The sequence below is a fragment of the Gekko japonicus genome, unplaced genomic scaffold (assembly GCF_001447785.1).
Source record: "Gekko japonicus isolate JY-2015 unplaced genomic scaffold, Gekko_japonicus_V1.1 scaffold1507, whole genome shotgun sequence".
In the NCBI taxonomy this organism is placed as follows: Eukaryota; Metazoa; Chordata; class Lepidosauria; order Squamata; family Gekkonidae; genus Gekko; species Gekko japonicus.
The window spans coordinates 246,753-265,028 of NW_015159756.1; the positions used below are offsets into that span (position 1 = coordinate 246,753).

Here is an 18,276-nt window from a genome sequence, read left to right on the forward strand (position 1 = left end):
CATTTTGTGAATGTACACTTTTGTTCTTATGTGGGGCTAACAAATGTGGCAAAAAAGTAGAATTCAAACTTTTTCTCACATTAACTTTGATGGAACTGGGCCTAGAGAATAATCTTAAGAACATCTGTTGCTGTGTTCATTTCAGAAACTAAATGGGTTTGAGTTTGGGACATTGGGAAAACCCAGATATGCTGCTTCTGAATTCATGAGTCGAAAAGGCAGCATAAAAATGTAAGAAATTATGTGTATTTCCATTATTTATAAACTATAATTTAGCCTTTACTTTTGGTTTCAACTGTTACTTTGCATCAATTAACATTCTTTGGAGCCTGGACTTACAATACAGGTACTGCAGAGTTTATGCTGCTGACATGACATAGCAAGTGACCCCTATCCCAGATGTGAGTTGTAGCATTATTCATCACATGAATCTATGTCAAGGCTCCATGTTTTTTGTGACTTCTGCTGCCAGGGCCATGAGACTTGCAACATGATAGCAGAGAGCTACACAGTGTGTTATGTGCAGGATGACAGTACTAATGGATGCTCTGGCACTTAGAATAGCTATTGGTGGTTCTAAAGATGTGGCAGTGAATGTGAAGAAAAACAATAATTGCAATTATCCTAGAAACACAATAAGTAACAGTAAAGACTGGATCCAGGTAACTATATCAGAAACACAATAAGTAACAGTAAAGACAGTAAAGACTGGATCCAGGTAACTATATTCAGTACCTCCATTCTTATGACAGCTTTCCTTCCCACGTGGCTTTTGCATATGTAGGTCCCATGATCATCCAGCATAGCCTCTTCTGGAGGTTAAAGGGGAGCCCTCCTTCCTTTACACCAGCTGAAAAGCTGGTTGAATCCAGCCCTATAGGAATTTGGGCAGGAAGAGAAATGTTAGAATAAAGGCAGAGTAAAAAGTGCAACTGATATGTACTTCTTTTCCTGCTGTTGCTTAGAACAGCTCAGATCACTGAGATATGCCAGACGACAATGCTCGTGGTCTTGGTGTCCAGAATGCAGCCTGGCTTCAACCACCAATAAGAGAAGGTGTACTAAGCATGGTGTTTGCTTTTAGTAGGCAAAACTAGAATTAATTCAAATCTGAGGTGACAGTGTAATTCCATATAATGTGTTACAGAAAACTTGGTTAATGTTTATTTTGGGCTTTGCCCTTGGGTCTCACCCGTGTCCTCTAGTCCCATGTTGCACTCCAGTAGACCTCTTGTGCCATCACTGTGGCTTGGGAACCACATGCGGCTCTTTCACACATATTGTATGGTTGTCAGCAGGCTCCCCATCTATTTGCTTTCTTTGTTTCTTTTTCTCTCTCCCTTCCTTCCTTCCTCCCTTGCTCCCTCCCCCATCTATTCGCTTTCTTTCCATCTTTTTCTCTCTTTCTTCCTTCCCTCATCTATTTGCTTTCCTTGTTTTTCTCTCTTTCTCTCAGACAAATAAATATCATTAGCAAACAAATATCATTGAACAAATAAATATTATCAATATCTGTTTTTACCCCTTTTTTATTTTTGGGAATCTCGTTTAATGTTAATAAAAAGCAAATTTGGATATTTTTCAATAAAAACGTGTGTAATATTTATTCATGTCTTGCGGCTCTCAAGCATCTGATGTTTATTCTTTGTGGCTCTTACGTTAAGCAAGTTTGGCCACCCCTAGTCTAACATAACATTTACTAAGTGTGTTAGTGCATTGAGGTGTTGTGCATTTTATAGATGCACCAGGTATAAATTCATCAGTGCATATGTAGCAAGTACTTGGGGAAAATGCCATTGTAAAATGTCTGCCTACCCAAAAGATCAAGGTAGGGAGTTAATTTGTAAGTCAACATAATATGTGAAACTGAACAACATGTTTACTACACTCTTAGATTAGCTGTGAATTTGTATAAGTGCCTTAGCTCCTTTCTTAAAATGAAGACTTAGTGATCCCAGAACATGAATAAGCTAAAATTATCACAGGGGAACTAGTAGTGATGTTAAGATGTTGTTCTCAGATTCCACACAGGTAAGTGATAGGCTGCACAGGTAAGTGAGAAGCTACACTTATTTCTGTTTATTCACACAGTAACAGAGTGTTTCATAGAATTCTTCTCAGCTCACATTCTGTTTTCCCATAGCAATAAAAGATGGTCACCATGGTATTTTTATGAAAACTTTAGTTTTTTAAAGTTTAATTATACAGTAACTTAGGAATAGTCGTTTGCAAAGCAACTTACACAGCCATGTAATTATATAGTTTAAGGGAGTCCCAATTAAAGACTTAAAATATGCAAACTCTGTAGTCTTGTTTCACAGCTGCTATCTAAACAGGCTCGTAAGAACCAGAGTTTGCAATAAAGCCAGATGCCAACTTTGCTGCCACATATGCCCAGACAACACAATCACTTAACCTAATGACGTCTACTACGCTATCTCAGGCTTATTCACTTGCTCATCTTCCAACACTGTGCATGCCATTAAATGCCAACAGTGCCCTTCAGTTCTCTACATAGGACAAACAGGTCAAACCTTATGCCAAAGGATAAATGGACACAAATCTGGCATTGGGAATCACAAGATTGAGAAACCTGTAGGAGAACACTTCAACTTTCCAGGACATTCAATTGGTGACCTCAAAGTAGCTGTTTTATTGCAAAGGAACTTCAAGAACAGACTGGAAAGGAAAATTGCTGAATTGCAAGTTATTACAACACTTGGAACAACCCCCCAGGACTTCACAGGGATATTGGTTTCTTATCCCACTACATATGCTAAACACATTCACAAGAGCTTACACCTTGAATAAAACTTTGCTGGTCTTAAAAGTGCCACTGGGCGCAAACTTTCAAAAGAGTGAGCAAACTGAAACTAAATTCTGACAAGACAAAGGTAATACTGGTTGGGAGGGTGAAGATATTGAAGGACATTGTGGTTCCCATTTTTAATGGAGTCCAGATTACCCTTGAAGGCTGTTAAAAGGGGTTAAACTGAATCCAACATTACTACTGGAGAAGCAAGTTGACATAGCTGAAGAAAAGCACTTTCAAGTTGATCTAGTCCAGAACATGGCCCCCTACCCTGACACAGCCAATCTGCCTTCCTGGATCCATGCCATAGTAACATTAAGACTAGACCACTGTAATGCATTTCACATAGGTCTCCCCTTAAAATCACCTTGGAGACTTCAGTTGCTGCAGAATACCACAATTTGGTTATCACATACAAGGTCCTTCATGGCTTTGTCCTTCATATCTCCCAGACCACCTCTTCCGCTACAGTCCTCCACAACAGCTTTGCTCATCTGAGCAGGGCCTTCTGGAGGTGCCACCCTGCAAATTAGCAAAATCAATGACATGGGCATTTGCTGTTTTTGACCCCACCTTATTGAACGGCCCATTGATGACGTCAAGAAGACTCCCATTCTGGCATTCTGCAAACTATGCAAAACTGATTTATTCAGGAGGGCTTTTTAACAGGTAATAGGCGCCGAGGTGGCTCAGAGGTTAAGACACTAAGCTGCAGACCAGAAGGTTGGTAGCTCAGCAGTTCAAGACCCTAGTGCCGTGTGACAGAATGAGCTCCTGTCTCTGGCCCCAGCTCCTGCCAACCAAGCAGTTCGAAAGCAAGAAATTGCAAGTAGATAAATAGGTACCACTTCGGTGGGAAGGTAACAGCATTCCGTGCACCTTGGCGTTTAGTCATGCTGGCCACATGACCACAGACAAAATCTTCAGACAGCGATGGCTCTTCGGCTTGGAAACGGAGATGAGCACTGCCCCCTAGAGTTGGGTTCGACTGGCTTTTGAGCAAGGGAAACCTTTACTTAATGGTTGGGGAATGGTTCAGAGTAAAAGTATGATCCTACTGTGTCATTTCTGCATTGTTTAGCATTTTAATACTTATGCTTTGTTTCAGCACAATTTCAGATTTCTGCAATCCAAATCTGGTGTGAAACAAGCCCTCCCCCCCCAGTCCCTCCTATAGAAAAGCCCTGGAAAGATGGCTGTGATATGGAAAGGACATATCCAGCTGCTTCCTTCGCCCTGCCTTTCAGGAGGAGTTATTTTAAAACTTCAAGCTCACTCCCTCATAATAACAGTGGTATGGCTGCCTGCCTGATTGGCCAGGAGTCAAAATCAAGAAAAAATATGGAAGTCTGTATAGTTTAAAAGCAAAATGAATCTTTTTAGAGGAAGGTTATCAATAGCAACAGGAGGGAGTTATAGCTAAGGGAGGAGTTATACAAACAGAGCTAGATGACAGTATTAGAATGTGATGAGGCTTTGCCATAGCAGCTGCATAAATCCAAAACACTGAAGAAAACACTGGAATAGAGTTAGGACTGCCTAGGAAGTGCGGTTTGAGGGAAGAATTGGCATGAGGAGGAGGAGGAAGAAAGCCAAAGTGACAGGCAGCATAGTTCTACTCGTTTGTTTAATGAGACTTCTGTTTAAGTAAAAGTGGCTCAGGAGGCCACAAGGGGCGTGTTCGAGGGCTTAACAGACGGGGTTTGGTGGAGAGAGACTTGGACGGGGAGGGGCTGTAGGCGAAGGAATGGGCAGAGCGGGAAGGAAGGAAGGAATGTGGACGGGTTCCAGACGGGAGGACAGCCAGAATAGCTGGCAGCGAAGTTGTTGCGGGGAGTTTTGAAAGAAGGCGCTTGACTCAAGGGAGGCCTGCCGAACATGGGCAAGGCGGGCGAGTGCGGGGCCTTGTGGGAGAGGCCAAGAGGAAAGAAGGCGGCGGGGGAGCAGCGGCAGGAGGCACCCCCGGTGCGCAGCATGCAGACTGGCCAGGCGCCTCACTAGGAGGAGGCAGGGAAAAGTTCCCTCCTCTTCCCTCTCTCTCTCCCCCTCCCCGCGGCGCCTTCCCTGCCCGCCGTTTGGCAGACGGACTTCGCGCAGGGGCGGCCGCCGCCGCCGCCGCTCAGGACCTCTCGTCGTGGCCGCCTCCTCTCCGGCCCCGCTGGTCCCGTTCCGGCTTGCAGCAGCCGCGGCCTCGCCCAGCCGCTCTCTCCCCTGTGGCCTCCCGCCGGGCCGGGTCGTCTGTCGCTGCGGGCCCGGGGCTGCTGCTGGCCAGACCTCTGCTCTCCCTGGGGCTGCTGCAGCTGATTCTGGGCTGCTGCATGGTGGCCCTGAGTTTCGGGGCGCTCTCCCTCAGCGGCTCCCCGGAGGTGAAGAACGCCTGCCCCTTCTGGGCTGGCTCCTCGGTAAGTGGCCCCGGGGAGGGCTGCGCCCCGCTCGCGCCGTCTCTCCTGCCTCAGCGCCGTCGCCGCCGCCTTCTAGCAGGTCGGATGCTCTCGGGGACACCTGCTCGCTCGGGCTTCTTCCTACGAACTCGTGTTAGTTTTAGCCGTCCTCTCCGGGTAGTCAGTCGCACGTTTTCATTTGCAAGGTGCGCTGCAGCCTTTGCCTTCCCAACAGCTTTGTGAAGATGCACACTGTTCTCATTTCTTTTTCGGAGAGAGAAACGAAAAGCAAGGATGATTGACGTGCCCAGGTTTGAAGTTGAATCCTTAGAATACATCAAGGAGGGTTGAGGAAAGAGCGGGACTGGAACAAATGGGGTACCTGGTAGATACCAGTTGGCCAACTCAGCATCGGTGGTGTTTGTTCCAAGGAGTGATGCCCTTTGGAATGTCCGTTATGATTAATCGGTGTTTCCTATTGACACATTAATCACTTTGGAAGTAGAGGAGTAACCGGGAAATACGAAGTAAAGATCAGATGGTGATGGCTTCACGTTTGTCCTGAATATGATTCTCCCAAAATGAAAGTGTTTTAGTACTTCTGGGTCACATGGTAGTAGTTGATCCACCTGTCCCTTAGTATCTCTGTGTAGGCTTGATATGGGAGAGCAGACACAGCTACTTGTTTGCTGTTTGCTTCCATGATAACTTTGGATTTGTTAGTTTAGTCATATTAGTCCAGCAAAAATAATGGGATGTGTGGTTGTGCATAGTATTTTGCTATAGCTGGTGGTGTAATTTCTTTCATTCTGTAAATATGCCTCAGTTATATATAATTGTTTCACCGTGCCACAGGCTTCCTATTGCCATCTAATCTTTGGCAAATGACCCATATCTTGATCACAAACACAAAACATGAGAATCTCATTGATTTCAGTGGAATATGCTTCATATTGCAATGTGGGCTTCTGTCTGTGTGCCTTATATTTTTTTCTCTGTGTCTTTTAGCATTAAAAATGTTAACTCTCAAAACTGCAGCTTTTCACTCTGACTTAAGGAACAGTGAGCTTTCAGTATTGCAGAAAAATAAGTGCAAATTATCATGTCTCTTAAGTTTCCCAATCTAAACATTCCTGTAAACATATTGTTACTATTTCCAGTTTTATGACAGATAATTGTGGATGGCTTGGTTAACAGTTGGAGGGTGTGCTCTTTTCCAAAGAATATTATCAGTGTGCAATTTCTTCATAATTATTAGACTGTTAGTACAGAAACCTGGGAACCATAAATGGCTTGCATTCCTTTTCTAAGTACATTGGCAGAAGCAAGTGCTGTTGATTTCAGCTGAACTTAATTTCAAGCTGTTAGCAATAGGATGGTGGTACTTCACAGAGTACCAAAGGCAAATCTTTGCCCCAAGAAAATAATTGTCTAAATAGGATGGTCCAGGAAGACATTCATGTATGAATCTTGTTTCACAGAAGGCAAGAACAAGTTACTTTCATCCATTTTTTAAAAAATCACATTGAAAGTATTAAATAGACAGTTTAATTTTACTGCATACATGTGCCTGTTCTTTTGGCTACAGTTGTTTTATCTGATTGGATAGACAATACTTGTAGCAACTGTGCAAATCATCATTTCAAGTTCAAAAGATAAAGGGGTTAATATTGGACAAGACTTTGAGAAATGGTTTTATTTTTGTGGCCTCCTAGTGAATGTATCTGTTGATGCAATGTTAATAGAGATAAGGAAAAAAGAATCTGGCTTCAGAATTATGTATTCCTCATTGCCTTGTAATCTTGAATAGAGTGGTTAACCACTCTGTATTTCAGTTCCTGTAAAATAAGAGGTTAAATATTTTCTGCAACAAGTGTCTCAAAGCTATTAATTAATGATGGTATTTGAATCTTCTGTGCATGAAATATCTTTATTTTATATACTCTTTCTTTCCTATTCAAGATGTATGAGTGCACGACTTTCTTATATATACCTCTACAACGTTGAGTTCTTTTAGTTAGAGCTTTGAGAAGGTTGGAGATAAGAAAACAAATCCTTTCCCCATAATTGTTACTGTAATTTCAGGGTCCACAACCTTTCTGAGCTTGTGAGCACCTTAGGAATTTTGACAGAGACTGGTGGGTGCAACCACAAAATGGGTTCCATGGGAGGTGTAGACACACACACACACACACACACACACATAAACACAGAGGAAACCCAAGTGCAGGGAGCAAGAGGAATAATTTTTAAAAATACACTTGGAAAGAAGAAGAGAAGAGAAGAGATTGGATTTATACCCTGCCCTTCACCACCCAAAGGTGTATCAGACCGGCTTACAAACTCCTTTCCCTTCCCCTCCCCACAACAGACACCCTGTGAGGTAGGTGGGGCTGAGAGAGGTCTTGACAGAAACTGCTCTTTTTCAAGAACAGCTCTTTTCAAGAAGAGCTCTTATCAGAGCTACGGCTTGCCCAAGGTCATCCAGCCAGGTGCAAGTGGAGGAGTGGGGAATCAAACCCGGTTCTCCCAGATTAGAGTCCGCGCACTTAACCACTGCACCAAACTGGCTCTCTGACTGAGGAGTGAGAAACAGAAAAGAACCAACACTGTGGTGGCAGCTGCCACTGAAATGACATTTTAAAAATCTGCACAGCCAATCAGATCTTGAATGGCCAATTCCAAGCTCTAATGCAGGGGTGTCAAACATAAGGCCCATCCAGGGCTCTTATGCTGCCCCCGAGCAACTAGTGCAAAGGAGGGAACAGGAGACTGTTTTGGGGGTGGGGGGTGGGCAGAGCCATTCCGATTGTGGCTTCAGCATGGTGGAACAACCTCATCTGCAGCAGTCAAGCAGCATGGGAGTGTCCGCCCAGTCCTGCACCTCTGGCTCTCCAGTCTGCCCTTGTAGGTTTTCCATTGCACCCCCTCCCAGCCCATGGGGCCTTGCAGTTAAGGGTACACCAACTCGGCACTTACAAGTTGCTGTCCTTTATATACAGTTTAGATCTCTGATACCTGGCATTATGTTTTATGGCACACGTGGCCTGGCCCGACAAAGTGACATTTATCTCAGATCCGGCCCTCGTAACAAATGAGTTCGACACCACTGCTCTAATGGGCAGGAGCCTCACCTGGCCCTACCCACTTTCTAAAAATACTTGGTGGGCAGCAGGAAAGGTGCCCACAGGTACCATGGCACCCATGCTGGGGACCCCTGCTGTAGTTCATGGGAAATTTGAATACTGTATATGTATATAATTTTAAGCTGGTTTCATTAACTTCTTCATTAACGTTCTCCATATTCATGTAGACAGATGAATATGGATGTTGGTTTTCATGCACGTTTGTCTGGCTGGACAAGTCACCATGTTTGCATACAGGTTCTGTACTGGTGGTGGGTTGCTGTACCTGACATTTGTAATGCTCCAGGTTGGTGTAGGGGTTAAGACCAGGAACTCTAATCTGGGAGAATCAGGTTTGATTCCCTACTCCTCCACATGCAGCTGCTGGTGTGACCTTGTGTCAGTCATAAGTTCTTTCAGAGCTGTTCTCTCAAGGGCAGTTCTCAAGAGAGCTCTCTCAGCCCCACCTACCTCACAGGGTGTCTGTTGTGGGAAGGGGAAGGGATTTTAAGCCGCTCTGAGACTCCTTCGGGTAGTAAAGGGCTGGGTGTAAATCCAATCTCCTCCTCCTCCTTCATAGCTAGCAGATGGTTGCATATGTATAGTGCTGGTTCTAACATAAATAGTGGTATCAATCATCTGTTGGAAATGGGGGTTAAAGGGGCATTCAGTCTCCTCCATCTAAACAGATGAAGAGGAGGAGATTGGATTTATACCCCGCCCTTCACTCAGAGTCTCAGAGCGGCTTACAAACTCCTTTCCCTTACACCAAACTGACTGATGCAGTTACTAAAGACGTGACTATGGCAATGTGTATGCTGCAGTTTACTGCCAAATGAATACAGTTAACCACTGTTGAGGAGAAAAGCAGGGTATAAATAAAGTAAATTAATTAATTAAATGAAGAAAAAAAGAAATAATTGAAAATATTTTAGTTGTATTAGCAAAACAAGACAGTATCATCATGAAGAGTATTTTCTGCAATTTTAAATTGGTGTATAACCCCCTGAAGACAAAGGGGTCATTTCAGTCCCTCCCTTTCCTTTGATTTTTCTCCTAAAATGTCAGTTGGTTCTGTACTTTTTATGTGCTAGGGTTCTTATACGCTCACCCTAGCTCCTGATTTTTTTTTGAGGGAAACTACAGCTTGCTGCTCGTGTGTGTGTGTGTGTGACAGTGAAAAGAATCTGGGAAGATTCCTCCTCCAACGCACAGATGGATATTAGATGGATATTAGAGCTGGGTGCTGGTTTCCAACAATATAGTTGCAGGGAGCTGGAAGAAGTCACCATCACACTCATGGGCGGATGCTTTTTACTCCCCTCCTTTGTCAGAGCAGCTTTCCCACGCAACTCTGTGCAGCAGCAGGCTTTATTACTAGTCAGCATCCCTCACACCCACCACCTCACGGGATATTTAACCTTGTGTGCCTTGTGCTCAGAGTATCCTCTCCTCCAGGGGTAGGAGGTGCCCTCAGCCAGGAGCAGCAATTAGCGGGAATGAGACCCCCTCTTTGCTGTGAGTGAGTCGCTGAATGCCAAGCATCTCTTCAGCCTGCCTCCTTTCAGCCTGAGCCGCGTGCCAGAGATGAACATGCAGCCTGGAGGTCTGGTGGCCCCACCCATTCCACGATGGGCCGACCTGCTTGAAAGCTGACCGTCTGAAAGCAGGTGCTGCGGCCAATTGCACAAAATCATCCTTGCTTCCCCTTTTTACACCCAGGCATAAATGCTCCCACCCATGGCTGGGAGCCTGTCCTCTACAAACAGGAGTCCGCTGCCACTGACGTGCTCCTCTGTTGATGCACACAGGGCGTTAATTGGGTCATGCCTGAAGCATGTATTTGTTGTCAAAGTGACTGGAAAGAGTTCGTTGGAGTCCTTTTTACAGCCCCAAATCAAATAAATGGTGGATAATGAGCTAGTAGGGCTCTTAGTGCTTCATAATTGTTTGTTTTATTGTTGCAGGTGATTTTATCAGGGATTATAGGATTGACAACATGGAAGAGACCAATGATACTTTTGGTATGTGTTGGTTAACATGATTATATTTACTAAAAATAATAACGGAAAGTATGTTGCAAGATTTTCTTGATACAATAATAGCACTCTTTAAACTGATTCGTTTGCTTCCTTTTTAATTTAATAAATCTTTATACATTTTTACAAGGTCTGGTTTTCTTGTGTGCATCCAGCCTCGAGGACACACATGTCTGGGAAGTTGTTGAGGGGTTCTACACAGTGGACTAGGAGCAATAACCCAGAGGGACACAGGCTTGGGTCTGTGCACCTGTCTCTGCCAGAGTCTCAGTGGCGATGTGGGGGGGAGCCACAGTGGGTGAACTTGGAGCCATGCTGGACTAGCCAGCATCAATATTGGTGGGGGTTGTGTGGCATCCTGGCAGCAGAAGCTTTAAGGCCGGAGGGCTTCGGGAGTTTCAGCAGGCCTGGTGGTAGAAGCCTGGAGCTGTGCTGGGCTCACTGGCATTGATGTCAGTGATAGGGTGATGGGGTAGGAGCACAATAACTCAGCACCAGTGGCTGCAACAGTGTGTGTGTGTGGGGGGGGCAAAAGCCATGATACTCACAGGGGGAGATCCCTTCCCTCTCTTAGCTGGCACTTACAGGGGGGGGGAGGAAGGGATCCCCCTACGAATATCACGGATCCCCACTTGTATGAAATTATTTGTATCAAAAGTGATATGTAAAATATCTGCTTCAGATCTTGCCTCTGTTGTGAACACTAGGGAGCTTTAGACAAGCGTTTGCTTTTAAACTCCCATCCAAGTTGTTGTAAGGACTGTGGCAAGATAATCAATATGAAGCACTTTGAACAACTGAACTAGCTACCCAAATGTGAAGTATTTATTATTATTCTATATGTCCCTATATTTGCCCTGACCTGGATGGCTCAGGCTAACCCAGGCTTGTCAGATCTTGAAAGCTAAGCAGGGCCAGCCCTGGTTAATATTTGGATGGGAGACCACCAAGGAAGTCCAAGGTTGCTACACAGAGGCAGGCAATGGCAAACCACCTCTGAATGTATGTTGCCATGAAAACCCTACAGGGTCATCCTAAATTGGCTGCAACATGATGGCACTTTCCACCACCACCATCACATGTATTCAGGAAAATAAGTCTCAGGCACATGGGGAAAAAGGAGGAAACATTGGTATTGACTTTTTATTTGGCTGTTACAACGTGATCCTTCTGAGATGATATTCCATAGAGAAAGTATAGCAGTCGTAATTAAGGTAGCGATGAAGTTTGGAACCCACTTATTTGTGACTAGCCCCAAGAAAGTTGGTTGGACAACTATATGTTTACCTGGCCATTCCTGATTGTCTGAATGATGAGGCATGTCTGCTTGTCTGTCATAATCTTCCTGACAAAATAGAGGACTCTAATCAGGGCTCGAGAGCCACCATGGGGACTCGAGAGCCACCATGCCCCCCCATATGTCCCTGATCCAAACTATTTGTCTAATTTTGTATATTTGTAAACACATACATATGTGTACCAGTATAGGATACACTTTTTACATCTGATGAAGTGGCTGTAGTTCACAAAAACATCATGTCATAATAAATCTTAAGTAAATCAGTAAATTTAAGTTTACCCTTGAGCCTTTACCTAGCACAAAAGCAGGGGCAAATTGGTTACATAGTGGTGCTGGATGAGCAGTATTGGGATCATTGGGACTGATTTTACTGACATATTTTTTAAAAATAATATGTCATTTGTCATATAATATAAAGCTTAATGTTTGCAGTAGCTAAGTAAAATTTACAAAGGGGTAGTAGTGATATGCCTTAATTTCTCTCTCCTCCCTTCTACAGTACAGTACAACAACAACCCATTCCTGAATAGTGTTTAAAATGTAATTAAATTTAATTAAGGGGGGAGTTCTAACCACTGTTCCACATGTGTAACTACTAAAACAGATTAATATTCCATTACCATGCATGTAAAGGGGGGGAGCATCCTTTTACTAGTTTAATAGCTCATGGGGAAATATTAACTCCCATCCCCCACTCCTGTTCATAATATTAACAAGGGTTTGCTGCTATACTAGTAGTAAGTATGTTCTGAGTTGCCAACCAGGGATGAGAAGCAGTTGAGACCAAAACCGACAAATGTAGGGGGAATTAGAAGGGAGGAGAGAGAAATTAAGGCATATCCCAAAAGGAAGAAAACAAAATTAAGGAGGAGAGTGTAGAAAAGAGGAAGAGAAATTAAGAGAAGAGGAATGGTTTTATTTTCTGCAACACACTAACAAGGAAAATCTGGCTGAGCAGACAAATTATGGAGCTAGGTGGAAAGAAAGGAAGAGGGAAACGCACTGCTGGAAACAACCTTGTTAGGAAGCTGCAGCCTGGCAATGACTCTAGCAGCCATGAGCTCTCCTGGCTGGTCTTGCCTTTCTCCAGTGTTGGTTTGGTTGATGGATTTAGCAGGATCTGAGAGGCCTCCTAGTGAACTTTGCAGAAAAGTAGTGGGAGCAGAAAACAGAGCTATTTCTGTTTATGTGCTCTGCAGTCCCTTTGCTCCTAGTGGCTGTAGTGCAAAACTGCATTAGAAGTAAAATCGAGATGCATTCTAATTGCAGCATGGCCTTGGCTTCAAGGGCCCTCTAGCTGACTTGGGCCCCAGGAATTTTGTCCATCCAGTCCCTCCCCTTAGTGGCCTCTAGTCCACTCCCTTGAATTTCAGCCACTTAGGGAATCCCTTCGTAGTTTAACAATGATGGATATTAATCTAACAAGCAATAAACATAATTCTACATAATGTATAAAAATGTAAATACCATCTGTTTTAACAGTTTCTGCCCTGAGAATCTGTGTAATAATAACCTGACTCTTGATTATATCATTCTCTTCTATTGTGTACCCTTTCCCCTGATGTACTATATTTGATATGTAAATGTTCATAGTTATCTGCTTCCTTGTTTTAACAAAAATAAAATTTGCTTCCTTTTAGCCACGAGTACCCATCATTATCATCACATTTTGTAAAGTGACTTTAGTTAAAATGAGAATAATATTCATTTTAATACATATTAATAAATCTGAAAAGCAGAAGCTTCAAATGATACATGAACAATGGAATAAAGTATGTCAAGTGGTTCTCATCCACTCTCTGGAAATAGCACACATGCCGAGTTCATGCCCTGTTCATTATTATCATTATTTCCCATTTGTTGCTGTTCTGCTTGAACTTCTACTATTCCTAGTTTATATTAAAGATTTCTATGTAAATGCAGAGTTAATAAATGCAGCAGAACACTTGTATTAGCTTTTAAACAAAGAAACTTTACTGTACTAATGAGGGAGGGTAAACTGGGAGTTGAAAGTAACAAAACAATACAGGAAAATCATCCTGTCTCGCTACTCTGTAACCCACATCTTTTCTTAGAGACCTTGTGTGATGATGAACTAGAGAAGGACAAAGAGCAATAAACCTGAAACCCAGTGCTTACTCTCTAGTCCACCCCCAAGGTATTGATTACCCAACTGGAGAATCCCAATGCTAACTAATTATGCATTTTGTCACCTTGCTCTGGTGGCAACTATGTGCAGGCTTCCCCATTGGGTCTCTAACTTTAAACTAGCTAAGACATCAGCATGCCTAAACAAACAGTAAATTATTTCATGACTACAGAAAGAGATCTTGCAAATCCCAACAGTTTATCAAGATTTGCTGCCTTTTTCTGCCCATAGATATGCCCTTCCCCAAGGTAATTCAGCCACTGAACCTTTGTCACATGTGAGCTGAAACTAGGTAATTGTACAGAACAGTGGAAAAACAATGTGCAACTTAGACATAGTAACCTATTTCTGCTGGATCTAAATACTCTCTAAACACATTGGTAGAAAGGTTAGCATCCTGTGCTAACATGACATCCATTTCAAAACAGCAATATAGCATGAAATAAAAATAGGACTGAAGAGAAAGAAACTGATGAGGAGTGTTTAGACAGATTACATAATTGAAATATATACAATGGAATATGTGTTCTATTCATTCCTATCATTGTCCTTAAATTTCTAATAGCAAACTTCGTATACAGACTGGAGATTTAATTTCTGAAATACGTAACCTTGCAACATGTCTTGGTAGTCCTATGTGGCAGTAAATTGAGACCACTTTTGATGTTTTTTTACATCTTTAATTATTTCTGTACTTCAGATAGAGTTTATCTTGTGTGAGAGGTAATTCCAAGTCCCTGGACTGTATCCAGGATATCACACTTTTATGGTGGGCAGAGCTAGTTTTGGAGGTGAATGTTGTTTGATAGCTAGTGAGGAGTGCACCCTAGTTGGGGGCCAGTCACTGGTAAGCCACTGCTGCTCCTTGCTGTTCAGCTGCTTACTTACCATCTCCTCCCAGCACTTCTTACCAGGAATGCAAGAGAACAGCAGCTGTCACCATTTTCTTGCTCACTTTCCCTCTGGATTTTAGTGAGGAGTGACTCAGCTTGAACCCAATCCTTATAATTGCTACCTGGAAACAGAAGGTGAGGTGAGTGAGCTGTGGTTGCTTTTCCATTCTCCTTCTCACCACTGTCACTGCTCATTTACCCACCTGCTCTTTCTTGGGAAGGCAAGTAGTGAGGAGGAGGAGAAGCAGTCTGCTTTCTTGCCTACTGTCTGTGTCTGTCTGGGTAGTGGTAGGATCTGGGACCAAGTCCCATCACTGCCTACACAGAGGGGGTGCTTCTCACAGCTAATTAATCTCTCCCCCCACCCCCACAGACAGTTTCTTGGCAGAGCACAGGTAAGGGAGCAACCATGTCAAGCAGCACTGCCATATCCTGGTTTCTTGCGTATTGAACCAGAATGAGGGTTTGTGAATGAGACAGCAGATGCTGCTGCTGCTGCTGCTTCTCATTTGCCTGAGAGTGAACAATTGCAATAAGGAGAAGCAGTTGCTACCTCTTGCTCATCTCTCCCACTGGGCCCCTAAGGGATGTCTTGTCTGAAAGTCTAGAAGATCACATGATTAGATCCCAACCAGATCTTGAATTTGTAATGCTCTCCAAGTAGTTCTCTAAATAATTCATCATGCCTAAATACCGTAGTGCAAGTTACTTATTCAAATAAGACATTTGCATTTGTCACACGCAGGAACAATTTGTAAAAGTAACCCCATGCCTTAGAATCAGATAATTAGAAACAAGCCTGAGTAAAAGTTTCATTGAATGATTTGTCTTAGATTTTAGACTCCTACTGTCAGGAGACTGTTGGGGGCATCTAGTTGCTCAGTTTCGCTATTCAAGTACCCCACCAGATGTCTCAGCAAAATAAAAGTATGTTAGGTCAACAGTGTGTTCTATTTTTGGTAGCAAGGAGGAAGTAAGATTTCATCTGAATCCTTCAAATGTGCCTGTGTCCTTCGTAGAGTATAGGGTATCTTTAGCAACTTTCTCTTGTTACAGTGTAAATTTAGAAACTCATCTATTGATTTCATAATATTTAATGCACTGAAAAATAGTATAACAGAAGTGAAGATCAGAATTCTGCAATCAGTATTAAAAAGTTCCCATAATAATAAATGTGTCAATAATATGTTGCAGTAGTAATATCTCAAAATGACCATAACTGTTTTCAGATGGGGCTGTGGCAGAAGTAAATAACTAATGAACTGAGCACAATATGTTAGCACTTTAGAAAAGAAAATAAAGGCAATTATTTGAGTACAATGAACAAGGTGACATGTTTTCATAGACTGCTTTCAATGTCTCACATTTTGTTTTTAATTTTGTTTCAGGTTAATTTATTTGTTTTGCTTTCTGTTATCTGCGTTCTCTTGAACCTGGCGGGATTTATCCTTGGATGTCAAGGTGCTCAGTTTGTTTCCAGTGTACCTAGATGCACTCTGGTGAGGAGATATTTTACCCAGACAGCACTGATATATCATAGGTTACAGTACCTGTCATTAGGGATGGGCACGAACCAGCGCATGAGCCAAAATTTGGCTTGAACTTGAACCGGTTCAGAGCCCCTGAACCAATGTTCAGGGAAGGCGCCTTCCCTGAACATTTACTGGACTTTTGTCCAGTTTGGCTGTTTGGGCCATTTAAACCTAACAGCTGAGCAGTGCAGGTCCGCAGCTGACCTGTTAGGATTAAATGGCTGCCGTTGTACCAATTGGTTTTGCTTCCTTCCGCTTCCAAACAGACCGGTGAAATGGCTGGCAGCCCCAAACCAAACTGGATTTTTTGGGTTTGTGCCCAACTTTACTTTAGATGTCTCTGAAATGTAAAGATTGCAAATCAAAACTACAAAGCAAAATCCTGTCTCTCATATAGTTATTAATGATCCTGTATTCCCTCTTCCTTCAAATTCATCCTCATCTTTCCCATAAGTCTGGTTTACTTGTTCCGTTATGATCCCCAACTGGCCTGAAATCTTAGGATAGAATAATGCATGGGCCATCAGAAAATAACATGTCAGTTTCAGTTTCTCCCCCCTCTGGAACATATCCAGAGGAGGGCAACGAAGATGGTAAGGGGTCTGGAGACCAAGTCCTATGAGGAAAGGTAGATGGAGCTGGGTATATTTAGCCTGGAGAGGAGACGACTGAGAGGTGATATGATAACCATCTTCAAGTACTTGAAGGGCTGTCATATAGAGGATGGTACAGAGTTGTTTTCAGTTGCCCCAGAAGGTCGGACCAGAACCAACAGGTTGAAATTAAATCAGAAGAGTTTTCAGCTAAACATTAGGAAGAGCTTTCTGACAGAGTGGTTCCTCAGTGGAACAGACTTCTTCGGGAGGTGGAGGTTTTCAGACAGGGGCTAGGTGGCCATCTGACAGCAATGTGAACTTTGGCAGATCATGAGAGGGAGGGCAGGAAGGGTTGCCTCGGTGCTTAGTTCTTGTATCCCTTTCTTACCCAGGAAAATACTGATTGCCACTTTGGGGTTAGGAAGCAAATCTTATCCAGGCCAGTTTGGCCAGGGATCCTGCAGGTTTTTTGTCATCCTCTGGGTGTGAAACAGCGGTCACTGCAGGTGTGGAGGGGGAAATATTTGTGAATTTCCTGCATTGTGTAGAGGGTTGGACTAGATGACCCTGGAGGTCTCTTCCAACTCTATGATTCTATGATTCTATTTCCTTGTAACATGTAGCATTAGTTACCTTTTGTGTAATGTCATAATCTGCCTCTCCCAATTCTATGTCATCCCCACTGCTGGGTGAAATAGGCATCATTAATGCCATGACAAGGACCAAATTATGCTATATATTGCTGGCATCACAAGGATGATGTTTTGATGGTGTTACAGCTCTACCGTCAGTAAATGCAACTTAATTTTATCATGTTCGTCTCATGTGCTTGCTTCTTCCACCCATTCCTTATATTATCTCCCTACTGTGGGCATTTATATTATATACTCCTTGGGGTACAAATTTGCATATCACCTTGCTTGTGAAACTCTGTATAGTGTTATCTGTATGATGGTGTTGCATAAAAATGTGTAACATACGATAACTGGAAAATCAATTGGTTTTTAACAAAGAAAAATCAACACTGATAAAAACAACCAGCCATGTACATTTGAAATACAATTTTTAAACACACATATGTATGTACATTTAATAGATGTGTTGTAAATGTCTGAACTTTTAAATTGCTAATTTGAAATTCTCATTATGTTCTTCAATACTAAAGGCTGATGTGAGTGAAAGTAAGTTTTGTTTCTGCTGTGAAGAATTTCTGCCAGTAAAATGCACAGAGAAAGAAAATGCATTGAAGCTGTATCCTCTCCAGTCATGCAATGCTGTTCACCTTCTCCTCAAGGTAAACTAATACTTAATAGAAATAGCACTGTGCTAAATAAAGTGCAACATTAAAAATTCAGTGTAGTTTTGTGTAATTCCTTGCTGTATACTAATATCAACTGCTTTCATATGTACTGCAGTATTTATTCTTGTTACTCTCCTTTTCGTTTACTT

General features: G+C 42.8%; 1 protein-coding gene across 1 annotated transcript in view; it reads left to right on the top strand.

Moving 5' to 3' along the window:
- Positions 1-527: 527 nt before the first annotated feature.
- Positions 528-18,276, top strand: part of FAM189A2 (family with sequence similarity 189 member A2) — a 47,029-nt gene continuing 29,280 nt past the window's right edge. Inside the window, exons 1-5 of the mRNA XM_015405858.1 lie at positions 528-645; positions 4,910-5,214; positions 10,286-10,342; positions 16,088-16,198; positions 17,993-18,121. Coding sequence (XP_015261344.1) covers positions 528-645; positions 4,910-5,214; positions 10,286-10,342; positions 16,088-16,198; positions 17,993-18,121 — 720 coding nt within the window. The remainder of the gene's footprint in view (positions 646-4,909; positions 5,215-10,285; positions 10,343-16,087; positions 16,199-17,992; positions 18,122-18,276) is intronic.